Genomic DNA, 18,030 nt, shown 5'->3' with positions numbered 1-18,030 from the left:
AGATTTCCAATACTCACACCTTCTTTTAAAACTGAAGAATTCTGCATGCCTACCTAAAAGTCCAAACCAAAAAGCTTCCATAAGAGGAAACACGGTGATTTCTTAGGATTGTTAAGACCTCAGTTTACTATTTCCTTCTGCCAAGGATTTCACAAGAAGGCAATTCAAACTGCAATCTAGGGAAGAATTCAAAGTTACTTTCCCAAGCATGCAGCAAGGTCTGTACCTTTGTCAGGAACTCCTCCAGCGGCTCTATGAACAGCCTGGTCTGCTGCTGAATAAACTGCTCACAGGCTGACTTCAGGTGGCGGTCTACGTCTTTTTTAGAGTCGAGGTAATGTTCTCTTATCTCAGGAGTACCCTTAAAAAGAAGATGAAAGTTTCCCCCTGTTTTTATGTGCCTAGAAATTACCAGACATGCAAAGAATGTCATTTCTCTCCCACCACCAAGGAAACAGACTCCTTCTCACCTCCAACAAGAACTCTATCAAGGCATTGTTGCTATTCAGCCTAAAAAATCTTGGGACAGTCATAGGATTCAGGATTTTAAATGCTGCATCTGTGGAACAAAATTACTCATCCAGTGAACATGTACAGTTTCAACAGAGAAGTCACGTAACTATTTTAGCGTGTAAACATACACTTGTTCTCTATCACCACAGAGCAAAAGCACTTTCATTTCCAAGTCACCTCCATGAGCGGGTGAGGTCAGTGCCCGTGATGGCTACAGTACTCACGCATAATTATTTTCTAGAACTCAGAATTGCAAAATGGCTATTAACCACAATTGTTTATTTTTAGGAACAAAGAAAAAAGGATAAATGGTAATTAACACCTTACAATTTCACAGCTTTACTTTAATGATGCTAAATAAGATTTTCTTTAAAAAAAAAAAAAATTCATATACTTACCCAGCTTCTTTTGTTTAAGATCTGGCTGGCATAGAAATTTATTCATTCAAAGCAGAGAGAATAAATTAATATGTCAGCCAGAAAAAAAGAAAAAAAAAAAAAAAAAACACCAAAAGGACATATTTACCCCTTAACCTCCAGACTAACTAGAATCTGTGCAAAGTACTAACAGGTCTCATTGATGTTCAAATGCAATAAGATATAACGTTAGTAGTGAGAGGTTAACAGGCTTAAAAGTACAGACAGCAAGTATTAAGTGATAGTCAGAAAAGCCCATTACTTTGCTTTGCCTTGCCAGGCTGGAGAAAGCACAGCACGAAGTGCTTCTAGCCTGGATTTAAAAGTACATACACACACTACACTGTACTTCCTGCCTCGACTGTGAACTGATTTAACTGAAAACAAATCCCCTATCAGATTCAGTATTCTGAATTCAGTATTCTTTAGTAAATGACTCTTCATTTCTTCTGTCCTTTCTACAGGAAACCTGAAAAACTGTAGGTGATCATACAGCAGGATTACAGAACCTTCATTATGTTGTAGGGAAAACATATTTTAAACCAAAATTTGCCAAAATTAATACTTCATTTTCTCACACCTCAGTGGATCTATAGTAGAACGAAGCAGCAACAGGTTATGAATTAGAAAAAATATGAAAGAAAATAGATCAGTCCTGCTTCACCTCATCCTTTGAATAAAATACGGACAATCAGTGCCTGGCATTCCTCAAGGTTAGGGTGCTATTACCACATGTCACACTGAAAGGAAAGGAGGAAATCAACTTAAAAATGATGCATTCTATAAAGGCCAAAGTCAGGAAATCTGGCTGCTGTTAAAAAAAAAAAAAAAAACCTTACAAAGCAGATGAATAACATACAGGCTTACTATCCAGATTCCACCAGAACCAAAAGGTATTCTCTGTGGTGAAAAGGAAAGTGCATTAGGAAAAGAAAAAGAATAAGCTGTTTTAATATGACTCACTTTGATTCCAAGTGATGTTACAGCAAGTCCACTATTTTATAAGCAGTCATTAGGAAAGTAACTTGTTCCTCTTGGAAATCCTATATTTGGAGACTCTCTAAACCATGGAATACAAAAAGTAATCTGAATGGCTATGAATTTTCTCAATTCTCCCAATGCACAAGGGAGAAATCCATTCATTTCATAAATGGATGGCTTAAGGCATTAGAGCTTAATTCTCTTGGAAATGGTTAAGAAAAGATAAAGTTTAGATAAATTTGTAAGTAAGGGAGATGGAAATTGATGGTATATCCTTTAACTGTTCAAGATCAGCATCTTAAAAAATAACTACTGTAATCTTTTAGAAATCATCACTTGCTAATTCAATCAGAAACAAATCATTAGTATGGATAAAGCACCTATCTCAAGATGATTCAATGTCTATTACCAATTCAAGATTCTACTGATGCGATTACTTAATCAGCTGATTTAATAATACAACTTAGTTTATTTAAGCACCTTAAACTTACAAAAACACTTTAATATATATTTTCATTCATTTTCACTCTTAATGATCTTGATAATCTGGTGAAAGCATCATGATGGGTTAATTCTGCTCATTTTACGCAAGGTACGGAAGCTAAAACACATGTTTAAAATCACAAGAACTAGGAAATGATGGACCAGGAACAGAACCTGACTCACTCTTCTGTTTTACCCAGCTGGCTTCCTGAGTTTCTATGAATTGACAAACCCAACTCAATGTCTAAAATCATTCCAGTTAGCTGACACTCTTAAGTAGTTATTACAATGATCTTTCATTTTTTAACTGGTTATGGTAATATGTGGCAGAGTCTAAGAGAAGTTATACTCCACTGCAAGTTGAAATGCTCAAATATAGTTCTCTCCATAAAGAAAACACAGCAAATTAGATATAATTAGGATGTTGTCAGCTTAGCTTAGTATGAACAAGCAACATGCTCAGCAAGCACAGCATGCAAAATAAAAAATTGCAGATGAACATAAAATAAACCTATAAACCTGTGCTGCCACACTTGGATGGGTCAAACACACCCAACTGTGCCAGCCAGGGCAATGAAGTACCTCTAGTTTTCTTGAGGTCCAGGGAAATTTCCTTAATGGTGAATTCAGTGTGAAATGGAGCGATTTGTTCACGAAGAATCAAAAGGTGCTTTATTAAGAAAAGTTGTCCATCAATCTGAGTCTAAATTGTAAGACAGAAAAATGGATATTATCACAGATTAAGTAAAAATAGAAATACATATAACACGTTTGCTACTAATTCAACATTAATCTATCTAGGTCACTTGCCTTTAGCATAACTACATGGTACCAATACTCCTCTGCTGTGCGATGAACTCAACCATATTTTCAGGTTGAAACTATCTGGAAAAATCTTACTTCAAACTTTTACTATCATCTACTCTACTTAGCAAACCCAAGAAAGTAAACCAGACAAAAGGTCGTAACAACACAGTTAGAAACAAAAGTCAAGTCTATTCTAACCTGGTGCAGAAAGAAAAAAGATGATATGGCCCAAGATAGCACAGCACAGGAAGCAGAGTTCCATCTCTCACAGCTTCCTAGTTTCTCTCAGTAACAGCTTTCACTGTTTGGTCAAAGTAGTTTCAATATTCAGAATATCAGAAATATTGGTATTTATATAAAAGTACAAAGGAGCCTCCAAATGTAAAAAGATTTGGGGTGGTCATTTTGGATTACCCTGCCAGCAATGGAGAACGGACTACCTACACCCCACACAGGAAGTGCAGACACTCCCGCATTTCCTTTTACCCTCTCAGGACACATCTTCAAGAGTTTTGTGATTCAAGCTCAGTTCTCAAAGCTCTGACCCAGTTCCCAAAATAGTGAATCACCATAGCTCTCATTTCAGAAGAGTCTGTATATTAAGAAGAGCAAGGATATGTTTGCTCCTTCTTGCTGCTACCCAAGACAGACTTACTTTGAAAATATTTTTAATAAACTTATTCTGCATTAGGAAAAGAATAATGTCTTTCAGTAACTAATACAGGCATACCTTGGAGACACACCGGGTTTGGTTCTAGACCACTGCAATAAAGTGATTATTGCAACAAAGCGAGTCACACAAATTTTTTGGTTACATTTACACCAAACTATTATGTGGCCAACAGGATTATGTTTAAAGAAACAAAGTACATACCTTAATTTTAAAATACTTATTGCTAAAAATATTAACCATCTTTAGCAATCAAGTATTTTTAAATAACCATCATTTGAGCCTATAGCAAGTCAATAGTAATAACAAAGATCCCTGATCACCGATCACCACAACAAATATAATAATGAAAAAGTCTGAAACACTGAATTGCCAAAATGTGATACAAACACTCTAAGTGAGCAAATGCTGTTGGGAACATGGTGCCAACAGATGTGTTTGACGCAGGGTTGCCACAAATCTTCAGTTTGTAAAAAAACACAGAAACAAAACCCCACAGTTATCTGTGAAGCAAAATAAAGCAAAGCACAGTAAAACAAGGTGCACTGTATAAGCTTTAAGGAGGTTATTAAAGTGACTGCTCTCTGTTCTCTCTCTCCTTCCCACCCTCCTGAACAGACACAAATCAGTGTGTATGATTTACCTGATGGAAACTCACTCTGCACTCTGGATAAGTAGGAAATGCTACCCACTTTGAATAATTGCTCTGTTTTCAAAAGAACTAACAGCTCCGAAGGAGAAAACAGTACCATATAGATTGGATTTACTTTGCTGAAGCTACTGTGATTCAGCAAATAGTATCGTGTTAGTGTACTGATACACTAGGTGCTCAATTTAAGTATGGAAGAAAATTTCTTTCCTTAAGAAAGTCTCAACACATTAAGCCATTTTCATTGATCACTTTTCCAAAAGTTGAAAGATGAAAAGCACACTAACTTAGTTGTGAAAATAAATCGGCTAATTCTTACTAAATTGAAGGTCTCCTCATATATATTTAAGCACTTACGATATGCAGGAATGGCCTTATGCCATTAGACAATGGCCTTATGTGAGGATGGCCTTACAGGTTGTGTGGGGAGAAGGCCGAATAATGAAAAAAAAAGGGTTTTCATTCTTCCCTTTAAAATGAGGACAGAGATATAAGAGGATATAAGCACATGAATTTTTTAAATTACATCGTTTTCCCTCTGATAATCTAAGAAATACATGCTCACTGCATAAACTGTGGAAAATACAGACAAGTGTGAGAAGAAACAAGAGTCATCTGCAGTCACCCCAACCTTCCATCACTACTTTCTTCAGTGAATGTATTAATCACATAGTTATCATCTGCGTCGTATCCTGCGCCTTGTCTTTACCTTAACATATTTACGTTAAATTTTGTCACTCCCTTTTCTGGAATTTAACATCTGTGTATTCCACTGTATGGAATATACCACAATTTACTTAAACACGTGTCTAGTGTTAGACATGTTTCCTAATTCCCTCTATAACAAAAGAACATGAAAGCTCAGGCTGGGAAATATGTTTTAAATTTCAACCTGCCTGTCTATAACTTAACTTTCCATTCTCTTCTAGTTCCCGTGTCAGAATTTCCCTTCAATTCTCAATCCCATGAATGGGAACATACAGTGGTCACAAAGGCAGAGCTTTTTCCAGCTTGTCTAGGATCCCACATTCTTCCATGAGGAGGTTTCTGTTTTTAGTTTATCTAAAACCTTGAAGTTAGAAACCAAGTTTATAAATCTGGAAGTCTAGAAAGGTTCACAAAGTCTGAAAACTCCCACGAGCTATGAAATTTCGGCTGGAAACAGTCCCACAGCTTCCTCCCTGTTGGTAAGCAATAGGTATTTTAGGTGGAGAGTTAAACAGAGCAGCATCCTGAACCATACTTTCTGGAAAAAAAAAATCTCAGGGGTTGTGGGAGAAGCACATGCCAACAGCCGTCAGCACCAGATCCCTTCTTCTTGAATAAAAAGTGTAAGTTACAAAGTCATGTCAACTCCTTCTAGTCACATAATCCATGGGCCACAAGTCTTATCTTCCAAACTGAATGACTGATTCCTCCAAGTGAGGCCATTCAACTATTTGGAATGGCATTGTAGGGACGATGACAGATTGCTACGATTTCTTGAAAACAGTTTCGGTATTACAGGGAAAGAGCAGTCCAGTACCTTCCTGCTACTAAGGCTAGAACAAGAAACCTTTATCCCACAGAACTGATAACCTAAGTATCACCTTTGGTACTTCAGCAAAGCTGGCACTCTCTTATATAGCGTAGTCTTCAGCACTAAAATGAAGCACTACCTCCTCTCAAAGGGCCTCAAAATTAAATCACATTAAAAAAGTAAATGCTACTGCCAAAATGGCTTTAAATTTCTGTGCCTGTATATAAACGCTGCATTCCACAATAGTATTATAGATGATCAGATTTCATCTAACACTTCATCAAACCTTGTTTTTGCTGATGGACTCTGATGCTCCAAGCAGTGACTGAATGCAGGCCGACAAGGCTTCCTGTGATAGTCCTTGGAACACTGCCCTCTGGTGAAACAAAAGAGAAACATCCCCTGTAGCACTTCAAACAAAGCAAAAGAAATTTGTAGGCTGTGAGTACAGCTTGCTTGCCCTCATCTGATGAATTAATTTATTACTACCAATTGCAAAGAGTCAGACACGACTAAGCAACTGAACTGAACAGATACTCCTCCCAGACTTTCCTATTGCCACACAAGCTTTCCAGACCAGCACAATTTCCTAATCTGCACCTCTTGAAACTCTCACGTGACCATCCAACATTATTTCCTGAGCACCTATTTCGTGCCGGGCTCTGTGCTGGTCCTGGAAGCACAGCGGCAGGTGCACAAGGCAGATGTGACCTGAGCCTGGGAAGCTCTCACTCCAGTGCGATCTCATGATATAGGCTGTTTTTTAAACATACAAAACCAACTTTAAAACAAAGCCTCAGTAAATCCACTTCTAAAAACGTATCCCAAGTAATATCAGTACTGTATTCTAAGATTCATACTTATGGCTCTTTTCATAATACTATTTAAAGCAGAAAAAAAAAAATCTGGAAATAAATGTTCAATGATAAGCAGCTGACAAAATACTAGTAAATCTAAATTATGGAACATTGTACATGAAATCAAAGGATGCTGAACAGGAAGTGATAAAATTCTTGTACAAGAATATAATTAATTAAAAACAAAATCAGGTTACAAAACAGAAGGTGAAGTAGGATTAATTTAATTCTGCCACTGCTGTATCTTCCCAGAGGTGTGGTGTGTGCACAGATTCCTGTCAGCCCCCCTGCTTTCTCTCTGCCTCTACTCCACCTGAAACAGAACTGATAAGGATGTGTATGAGCAAAATATTTATTACTAGGCCACCATCCTGGTCTCTTGTCTCGTGCGTAATGATTTATTCTCTATTTGTACTGCTACCTTCTCTTCTGTTTCTCATGAGGCTACTGCACAGTGAGACAAGATTAAGGCTCTCTCTTGCTAGGTCAAGATATACCCATTTGAATGCAGAGTTCCAAAGAATAGCAAGGTGAGATAAGAAAGCTTTCCTCAGTGATCAATGCAAAGAAATAGAGGAAAACAATAGAATGGGAAAGACTAGAGATCTCTTCAAGAAAATTCGAGATACCAAGGGAACATTTCATGCAAAGATGGGCTCAATAAAGGCCAGAAATGGTATGGACCTAACAGAAGCAGAAGATATTAAGAAGAGGTGGCAAGAATACACAGAAGAACTGTACAAAAAAGATCTTCATGACCCAGATAATCACGATGGTGTGATCACTCACTTAGAGCCAGACATCCTGGAATGCAAAGTCAAGTGGGCCTTAGGAAGCATCGCTACGAACAAAGCTAGGGAGCTGATGGAATTCCAGTTGAGCTATTTCAAATCCTGAAAGATGATGCTGTGAAAGTGCTGCACTCAATATGCCAGCAAATTTGGAAAACTCAACAGTGGCCACAGGACTGGAAAAGATCAGTTTTCATTCCAATCCCAAAGAAAGGCAACACCAAAGAATGCTCAAACTACCACACAATTGCACTCATCTCACACACTAGTAAAGTAATGCTCAAAATTCTCCAAGCCAGGTTTCAACAGTATGTGAACCGTGAACTTCCAGATGTTCAAGCTGGATTTAGAAAAGGCAGAGGAATCAGAGATCAAATTGCCAACATCCCCTGGATCATGGAAAATGCAAGAGAGTTTCAGGAAAACATCTACTTCTGCTTTATTGACTATGCCAAAGCCTTTGACTGTGTGGACCACAACAAACTCTGGAAAATTCTGAAAGAGATGGGAATACCAGACCACCTGACCTGCCTCTTGAAAAATCTGTATGCAGGTCAAGAAGCAATAGTTAGAACTGGACATGGAACAACAGACTAATTCCAAATAGGAAAAAGAGTACCTAAAGGCTGTATATTGTTACCATGTTTATTTAACTTATATGCAGAGTACATAATGAGAAATGCTGGCCTGGATGAAGCACAAGCTGGAATCAAGATTGCCCGGAGAAATATTAATAACCTCAGATATGCAGATGAGACCACCCTTATGGCAGAAGCAAAGAAGAACTAAAAAGCCTCTTGATGAAAGTGAAAGAGAGAGTGAAAAAGTTGGCTTAAAACTCAACATTCAAAAACCTAAGATCACGGCATCTGGTCCCATCACTTCATGGCAAACAGATGGGGAAACAATGGAAACAGTGACAGACTTTATTTTCCTGGGCTCCAAAACCACTGTAGATGGCGACTGCAGCCATGAAATTAAAAAACACTTGCTCCTTGGAAGAAAAGTTATGATAAACCTAGACAGCATACTAAAAAGCAGACATTATTTTGCCAACAAAGGTACATCTAGTCAAAGCTATGGCTTTTCCAGTAGTCATGTCTGGATGTGAGAGTTGGACTATAAAGAAGGCTGAGCACTGAAGAATTCATGCTTTTTAACTGTGGTGTTGAGGAAGACTCTTGAGAGTCCCTTGGACTCCAAGGAGATCCAATCAGTACATCCTAAAGGAAATCGGTCCTGAATATTCATTGGAAGAAGTGATGCTGAAGCTGAAACTCCAATACTTTGGCCATCTGATGTGAAGAACTGACTCATTTGAAAAGACCCTGATATTGGGAAAGATTGAAGGCGGAAGGAGAAGGGGACGACAGAGGATGAGATGGCTGGATGGCATCACTGACTCAATGGACATGAGTTTGAGTAAACTCCAGGAGTTGGTGATGGACAGGGAAGCCTGGCGTGCTGCAGTCCACAGGGTCGCAAAGAGTCAGACGCGACTGAGTGACTGAACTGAATTTGCTAGGTCACTCACCCTGCCTGCCTTAGGAAGACAGCTTCGATTGAGACCCTCTCTTCTTCCTACTCATGTCTGTCTTTACCTTCGATTGGTCAGATGGAGAGGGATAAGATTTGAATGTAGGCTAGGTGAAAATGTAATGGGCAGGCCTAGGGCATAAAATAAAAATAGGCACAGTGTCGTTTGTGGGCCTACCTACTGTTTGCCTAAAATTCCCGCTAAGCACCTAAGAGACTTCCCCAGGGTCTGTGATGACAATGGGTTCTATGTGGAATGTGGCCCCCCGGTATTTCCCCTGGGATCCTGGCTCCACCGTACGAAGTTTCTGAATCCCAGCCTAACACTATCATTCAATACATCTACTGGGAGGACCTGGGGAAGAAGGGCTGCCAATATCCAAGTTTCCCTCTGGGAGAGATCTCAGCAGCTGGGCAAAATGGCTGAGAATCCAACTCTGTACAGGAGACCTGGCCTCACCCCTAAAAGTCCCAGAATGGAGTAAAAGGCGCTTTCTGGTTCAATTCCAGAATCTCTGAGCACAAACTCCAGGAATGATGCAGTTTATCACAGATACCAAGTAGTGAGCTCTCCAGTGAACCCATGAGTCCGCTGTGCAATCCCGCTCAGGCCAGAGGGCGGTGAGCACAGAGGATCTCCAGAGTGGGAGGGGATACACACGTTCCCTTCTAAACCACACTCTTAACAGACAGTGGCTTCTGAACAATTAATTACATGATCATTGTAATCTTCCCTGATGGCTCAGATGATAAAGCATCTGCCTGCAACACAGGAGACCCGGGTTCAATCCCTGGGTTGGGAAGATCCCCTGGAGAAGGAAATGGCACCCCACTCCAGCACTCTTGCCTGGAAAATCCCATGGACGGAGGAGCTTGGTAGGTTACAGTCCATGGGGTCACAAAGAGTCGGACATGACTGAGCAACTTCACTTTCTTTTCTTTTCTTTCTGTATTTGATCACTTCTCTCTTCATATGCTATTTAAGTTGTAATGATCAAATTAATTTTTGAAAAGTGAATTAAAGCCACTGAGTTTTATAAACCATTTTTTGGGGTTTTAACACTAACAGTAAATAAATGTAGACAACTGATCATTCAGTGATTGATAAACTGTTAAACTGAAATGCTTAAAATAAATGCCACCTAAAATAAATGTGCAGTATAAGTTGAGGCTAAAAAAACTAAAAGGGTACTGCTAATTTCAGCAACTAATTAGTCCATGGTTAGTAACACATGTAATCTGTGTAACAAGGAACCCTTGTTAAAGAAGTTGATTTAAACTGAGTACACACATGTATACCTGTGGCAGATTCATTTCGATATTTGGCAAAACCAATACAATATTGTAAAGTTTAAAAATAAAATAAAATTTAAAAAATAAAAAAAAATAAACTGAGTACAAAAGTAGTTGCATTCAGTACTAAATGTGTATTATACGAAATATATGTATGTGACACTGGACATATTAACCTTCCTGCATCTTTTTCTTCATCTATAGACTAAAGACAGATGAACTAATCAATAGTTTTAAATGTGTTTGTAGCCATGAGAAACAATAAAAGCTACAGGCTTTCAGAAACAATAAAAGTTATATGTCTTTTTCTCAAAAAGACAACTACAAACATATAGATGAAATTTTACCCACAACTTCAAGGTGTTCAGAGACTACCCAAAGCCCATGAGAGGATTCTGAGGGCCTACAAAACACTCAGGTTAAGAATCTCTAAGTTAGATTGATTTTAAAGTTACCTCTGTATATAAAAATCTTATTATTTGCATCTAATACCAAGCAAAATATATTGCATCAAGATCTTAAAATTTAAATTAAAAAATATTTTAAGTCACAGAGCAAGCAATTTACAGTAAAGATACAAGGACTGACTGACAGACATACGTCTATACATCTGTACAATTTGGAGAGACAGACAAGAGTTCGTCGAACTGTAGGGTACCACATTCCATGAAGATCTGCTGGAGAAATCGTGGTCTGCTGTCTAGGATTGAGAGATTCAGATGAACCTAAAACCCCAAGTGGAAAAGAAGACATTTCACAGGTCTGTCTTACATGCACAGCAATTATACACGGTTAGTTTCTGTTACCTATCAAAGGCTGGAGGTATCCATTTTCTCTAGCCTCGTCTCTAATGGAGAATGTCAAAGGAATCTCCATAGTGACAAGTGAGATTGAACACACTGACCGAGAACACACTTGAATACCCACGTCTGTACATTCCAGCCGCCCACACGCAGCCCAAGTTGCCTTCTCCACACTGGAATCAATTATCTTTAGGAACTACATGAGCAGTATACACACATTACAGAATACCACGCACCCAATAAAAAGGAGACGGATCTAAACATAGTCATGTGGACACAAGTCGGGGTGGGAGGGGAGTGACAAGAAAACAAAGCACTTTAAACAGGAAGATTAATCAAAGCTCGTTTGCCTGACAGCCTTCCACGTGCAGAACTGTATCACTTTCAGGCCCACACAGTATATCCAGTGCCCAAGTGACCAGAGCTGTGTGTCCAGCCCCCCGCCCCACCCCAGCCTCCCCAAGTCAGAAAAGGGAGCTGCCAGCAAGTGTGAAGAGGGGAATGAGAGGAATGTAGCTGCACAGCTGCACAGAAACACTTCTGTGAGAGAAGCACGGTCACCCGGGTGGAGGGACCAGAATTCGGATGAGCCATCAAAGTGGAGCTGAGACCACACTCTGAGACAAGAAGGGCAGACTGAAATGCAGGCTGCGTATTAGAACACATCAGGAAACATTACCAAAATTTTCATTGCAACAATGGTTTATGGTTACATGAAAGATGTCCCATTTTAGGGGGTGGGGGGAGAGATGCTGAAATACTCAAAGGTAAAGTTGCAATGATGTCAATAACTCACTTTAAAACAATTAGCAAAACTATAGATACAACATGATAAAATGTTAAGTCTTAAATCCAGGTGGCTGGCATAGGTGTTCATTGTATCAGTCCATGTTTCTGTGTATTTGAATTTTTTTAAATAATAAAAAGGTAAAAGTATAGCCAAGCAAAACAGAATTCATTTTTTAAAAAAAGAGCTATAGGGAATTCCCTGGTGGTCCAGTGCTTAGGACTCTGTGCTTCCACTGCAGGGAGCCTGGGTTTGAACCCTAGATGGGGAACTAAGGATCCCGCAAGCCATGCAGTGCAGCCAAAAAAAAAAAAAAACATTTTAAAACAGCCAGATCCGCATATGCTCAAAAGGAGACCTGGAAGCCGTGGAGTGGATTTATGCAGGAAAGGGCTGAGGGCAACGTTGAGGATGGGTGCTTTCTCTTTCATTCTATAAGCTTTTTTTTTTTTTTCAAAAACATGTGATACTTATACAATTTTAAAAAGCTCTGCCTTACTTTAAACTAGGATATCTCCTTTATATAAAATTTCTTAAGGAAAAAGAATGAACTAGACAAATTATATATGGAATATTTAGGAGATTAAGTATCCATAGTTTTGCTGAGAATGAGGCTATCTGCAGGATTCCTCCTTCAAAATGAAACAGCCCAAAAAGTACTCCCAAGTTAAAGTTTAGTGAAATAAATGTGTTTAAGTAGCTTAATGCCGGAAGTCAATTTATTTGTTCCTTTTTTCATTTTCCTGAAAACAGTTAATAGTTGAAGCGGCAGATGGGGAAAGTTCCTTATACAGCCAAGTCCAGGGCCTACTGGCTGCCTCTTCTGAGGAGCAGCGCAAACCGGCTGCAGGGCGTCTCCCGCACCTGCTCGCCTCCTCCTCCGTGAGCCTCAGTTGCCCTCACTTGCTTGACATGGCGATGAAGGGTTACGCGTATTAAAGATACTGATAATCAGCCTCTTCACAGGATGGACCCTCCGCCAATTTGCCAATTTGCCCTGACATCTACTCCTATTGCGCTTCCCTGGTGGCTCAGATGGTAAAGAATCTGCCCGCAATGCAGGAGACCTGGGTTGGATCCCTGGGTGGGGAAGATCCCCTGGAGAAAGGAAAGGCAGGCCACTCCAGTGTTCTTGCCCGGAGAATCCCATGGACAGAGGAGCCTGGCGGGCTACAGTCTGTGGGCTCACAGAGTCGGACACGACTGAGCGACTAACACTTTCACTTCTTCACTACTCCTACTACAGGAACATCACATCAGTTAAAGGCCTCACTTTAGAGGCACCTCGTATGTACTTCTGACATAGCAGAAGACCAGGGAAAGTGATTACTCTTTTTCTTTTGCTCCCCTTGCCAAGACTCAGAGTCCCGGTTTCCATTCCCAATTCCACCTCCATTCTGAATAACATCAGTAACCATATGGATGACCCACGTGGTTGTCCCTGACCTTCGCAACTCCAGAGACCTTTGCTTCCATTCCTGCACCCCTAGTCCAGATAGTTTAACTTTCTTTCAGAATTACTTTCTTATTAATTTCTACAGACTTTACTACTCCGAACTATTCTACCTCTTAATTATTAAAACTCGGTATCCCACTCTCTGGCCACAATGTCCTCAGATTTCTTATTTCTCAGCTCTTTACTTAAACCACTCTGCCAAGCCCTCCTCTCTGACTTCATCACACCCTCTCTTCCTGCTTCCCACCCCTCTGGCTGTTCCTTCCCTGCCAACCTGGTACCGGTCCACTCCCTCCATCTGCTCCTAATGTCAGCCCCTGTTACAAGTCTCTCCCCAGACTTCCGCCACTATCCTGCCACTCTCTGTCCTGGGTGATCTTATACGATTCCAAAGTGTCAATGACACCTCAGTCTTTATCTCTAAGCCAGTCTTCCTCTTTATAGCTCTAGAGCAGTGCAGTCCAAGAGGACTATTATGTGAATCATAAATGTGACACATTAAAACGCCACCCTGGACTTCCTTGGTGGTCCAGTGTTTAAGAATCCACCTGCCAACATAGGGGGCACGGATAACTCACGAGTTATCCAGGGTGACTCTAGACAATTTTGCTCCTTGCATAACATGCACCCTAGTTCAAGCTATCCCATACATTTCTGTCGCTTTTTCACCCCAGTCCAGGCACATTTACAAAATGCAAAACTGATGGTACAAGTAGCTGGAATTTCCAAGTCCGTGAGAGTATCACCTGACACCTACCACACTCTGGCCCGCCTCAGCTGCTCCTTCCCTATAAATAACTGGTGCCGAACCCACCAAACCACATGAGCTCTCCAAGCACCTATGGTATTCCACTCCTGTCTGCAGGCCTCCACGCTGCTCTGTCTTAAACAACCTTATTCCACCTGGCTCTCAGACTCATCCACACGACAGCTTTCAGATTCGACAGCTCTGACTGAACCTGCCTTTCTGCACGCAAAGCTCATTCCCCTTCACAATTCTTCCATGGTCCTTCCACGGTCCCAGAGTCCTGTGCGTATCTTTATCCTGTCACCCCGGAACTTCTTGCTTAATGCCTGTGGCATGCCAATCTCCCCCGACTAAAGTATGGGCTCCTCAAAGCCATAAACAGTTTTTCATGCCTGAGACACGGCAAGTCCTCAATATAAGTTTATTAAATGAATGAATTAAATAATGGAAGTTAAAGACAGCATAACATACCAGATTTTGTTAGACTATTAGGAGGCTCTGCTTCTTCTAACCGAACATCTGAAAACGAAGCTTCTGAAGGTGATAACTTCTTCTGTTCATCTTTTAAACTCTGAGCAATTTGCTATATAAAGAAATCAGAGAACATTAAAAGTAGTTTTGAGCTGTGTCTAGCAACACGAACACAATGTTTCTATAAAGTAAAAAATATATATCCTAATTCATGAATAAATGGACTACTTAAGAGAACCATGCCAAAACAGCACATAGAAATGAAGAGTTAAACTGGCAGTGTCTCTATTTTCATAAAAGCAAACACAGACTTTCCTGAACCACTAATTTCAGAACCATTACAAGGTATGTGCTAAAGAGTCAAATATACAAGGTTCAGATTAGAAGCTTAATTTTCAACTTTATATTTAGAAACAAAATACTCAGATTTAAGACTGGATACATTGTGGATGTCAGACATGCTTGTATCAAGTGTTAGCTAACTCACACCATGGTTTTCTCTTTATGTGAGAACAGCTACAGTTTGGTCTTTTTTTAAACAGATTTTTAAAAATTATCTTATGGACTGGAAACTATCTGGCTCTTCTTCACTGCTTAAAAAATATCATCAAATATACACATCACTAACTACTAAGGGGGCAGTGAAAATCCTACCAAGTTACACTGGTTATACAGGCGGAAATACACAGAAATGAAGGCCTGAAAGACATTCAGCTACTGACAAAAAAGAAATGGCCAGATAACTATTCAGGAGACAGGCTCCAAATCAATCAGGCCTGTCCTTTCATTCTGCATGCACAAATCAGAAAATATAGCTAATCCCCAAAGGGCACAGAGATGTAACAGCCAGACCACGCTATACCCCCGACCCTCACCAAAAGAAAACAAGTAGATTCACTGAAAGCGGTATCCAAGAGGTCTAAACCAAGAGGTCTACACAAGAAAAGACTCAAGACACTGGCCATGTGATGACGGAATAAACGTATCCAATCTACCACTAAATTAAACTGGGAGCGGGTATACGTGTATGCTAAGCCGCTTCAGTCATGTCAAGCTCTTTGTGACCCCATGGACTGTAGCCCACCAGGCTCCTCTGTCCATGGGATTCTCCATGCAAGAATACTGGAGTGGACTGCTACGTGCTCTTCCAGGGGGTCTTGCCAACCCAGGGATCGAACCCACATCGCTTACATCTCCTGTATTGGCAGGAGGGTTCTTTACCACTAGTGCCACCTGGGAAGTCCAAGGTGGGGACATGGGGAGTACATAGTAAACTTAATCACCTGACATCCTATCAGACAGAATTATTAAAACAGGTACTCTATTTAGAAAACAAAAACTGATATTCACAAGGAGACAAGGGAAGAAAGGGAGGAAGGAGAAAGCGAGCACAAGTCCCTGCATCAGGCTTAGAAGCAGACCCACTAACACCAGTCTGCCCAAGAAGCTGGCACTGCTGAAGGTCCCCACCAAGAAGGCACAGGCTGCTCCTTCACCAGGTAGACACCTTCCTGAGGTTATGAGCCCCAGCAAAGGTCATCTCCGTGGTGCCCTCCTCTGTGCTCTGACCTGTGCCGGTAACCCCATGGGCAGGAGGGACATGCTGCCTAGAGCTTTGGGCTGTGCCTCCAGCTTTACTGTGGGCCTGGCCCGTGAGGGGGTGACCAGCAGGTCCAAGGTGCACTGACTGGCTGACTTCCCAGGGTGCTGAGAGCTCAGCACAGGCCAAGGCCCAGGGTTGCCGTCACTAACTTCCCGGAACAGTTGGTGACACCACCAACTCCCCCACCCCGCCCCTTCCCATGTCCTGTCTCCACTGCTATAACCTGCAGCAGTATACCTGACTTTGTCATTCCAAAAAATGAATCAATAAAAATAAGAAGCTCCAAGTTCTAATTCTGTTTTAGCACTAATACCCTAGGCATTATTTAAACTCTGTCCAGCACTCAAAGGAAATGAAAATACATTTGTAACTGAAAGATTAGTGAGATGTATCTAAGTCTTCAGACCACAAATTGGAGACGAGTACTGTGTAGTTTGGAGAAGGCAATGGCACCCCACTCCAGTACTCTTGCCTGGAAAATCCCATGGACAGAAGAGCCTGGTAGGCTGCAGTTCATGGGGTTGCTAATAGTCGGACACAACTGAGTGACTTCACTTTCACTTTTCACTTTCATGCATTGGAGAAGGAAATGGCAACCCACTCCAGTGTCCTTGCCTGGAGAACCCCAGGAACGAGGGAGCCTGCTGGGCTGCCGTCTATGGGGTCGCACAGAGTCGGACACGACTGAAGCGACTTAGCAGCAGCAGCAGCAACTGTGTAGTTTTGAGTAGACACATTTTTACTAAGAGACCATGACACATGGTTATGTGACCATCCACTCTGGTGGCTCATATGTTACTAATCCTCTTCTATGTCACTTACAAACAACAGGCAGATCTAAAGGCACAAGGTGAGAAATACGGTCAGGCTGAGCGGGTCTCGGCCAGCAAGCTTGCTTCCTTGCCTTCCTGCTTTTACCTACTTTGCTTGATTGTGCATTACTCCGGACACGGGCTCCTCATCCTCTAGGAGGGTCAGAAGCTCCCGTCGCTGCATCCAGTGGGGTAGCTAACCTGGAATCACCTTCAAGGCCACAGTCAACACAGAGGTCTGACCCGAGGAGGGTCTGGAAACAGGCCTGGCTGGCAGCTGCAGAGAGTCTCATTGTCACAGGAGGGCCAGGGTGAAAAGCTAGGAAGTTCAGTACAAAACTGCTACAGGACACCTGGGAGCAGTGTGCAGACCCTGTGGAGCACGAGCTGCCCAAAGCTGGTGGAAGAGTTCAGGGACCTGACCAACCGGGCTGGGCTTAGGAGCCAACTGTGGAAACTTCTTAAAGAGAAGGGAACACCAGAGCACCTGACCTGTCTCCTGAGAAATCTGTATGCAGGTCAAGAAGCAACAGTTAGAATCAGACATGGAACAGACTGGTTCCAAATAGGGAAAGGAGTACATCAAAGTTGTATATTGTCATGTTGCTTATCTAAACTTATATGCAGAGTACATCATGTGAAATGCTGGCCTGGATGAAATCAAGATTGCCACGAGAAATATCAATAACCTCAAATATGCAGATGACACCACCCTTATGGCAGAAAGCGAAGAAGAACTAATGAGCCTCTTAATGAAAGTGAAAGAGAAAAGTAAAAAAGTTGGCTTAAAACTCAACATGCAGAAAACCAAGTTCATGGCATCCAGTCCCATCAC

The 18,030-nt window shown here is 41.1% G+C and overlaps 1 protein-coding gene across 4 annotated transcripts in view; it reads right to left on the bottom strand.

Annotated features, from left to right (window-relative positions):
- COG3 (component of oligomeric golgi complex 3) overlaps positions 1-18,030 on the bottom strand; it is a 61,338-nt gene that overhangs the window by 18,222 nt on the left and 25,086 nt on the right. For all 4 annotated transcript variants that reach the window (XM_086328903.1, XM_086328906.1, XM_086328905.1 and 1 more), the window contains exons 14-19: positions 14,781-14,892; positions 11,116-11,240; positions 6,325-6,414; positions 2,976-3,096; positions 471-559; positions 227-361 (exon numbers count right to left, since the gene is read on the bottom strand). In XM_086328903.1, the coding sequence (XP_086185029.1) occupies positions 227-361; positions 471-559; positions 2,976-3,096; positions 6,325-6,414; positions 11,116-11,240; positions 14,781-14,892 (672 nt within the window). The remainder of the gene's footprint in view (positions 1-226; positions 362-470; positions 560-2,975; positions 3,097-6,324; positions 6,415-11,115; positions 11,241-14,780; positions 14,893-18,030) is intronic.

The sequence above is a fragment of the Bos grunniens genome, chromosome 12, assembly GCF_055505025.1.
Source record: "Bos grunniens cultivar Pamir isolate PY7600 chromosome 12, Bosgru_T2T1.0, whole genome shotgun sequence".
NCBI classification, from domain to species: domain Eukaryota; kingdom Metazoa; phylum Chordata; class Mammalia; order Artiodactyla; family Bovidae; genus Bos; species Bos grunniens.
Note: the sequence above shows the minus strand (reverse complement) of the source record. Positions and strands in the feature narration are given on the sequence as shown.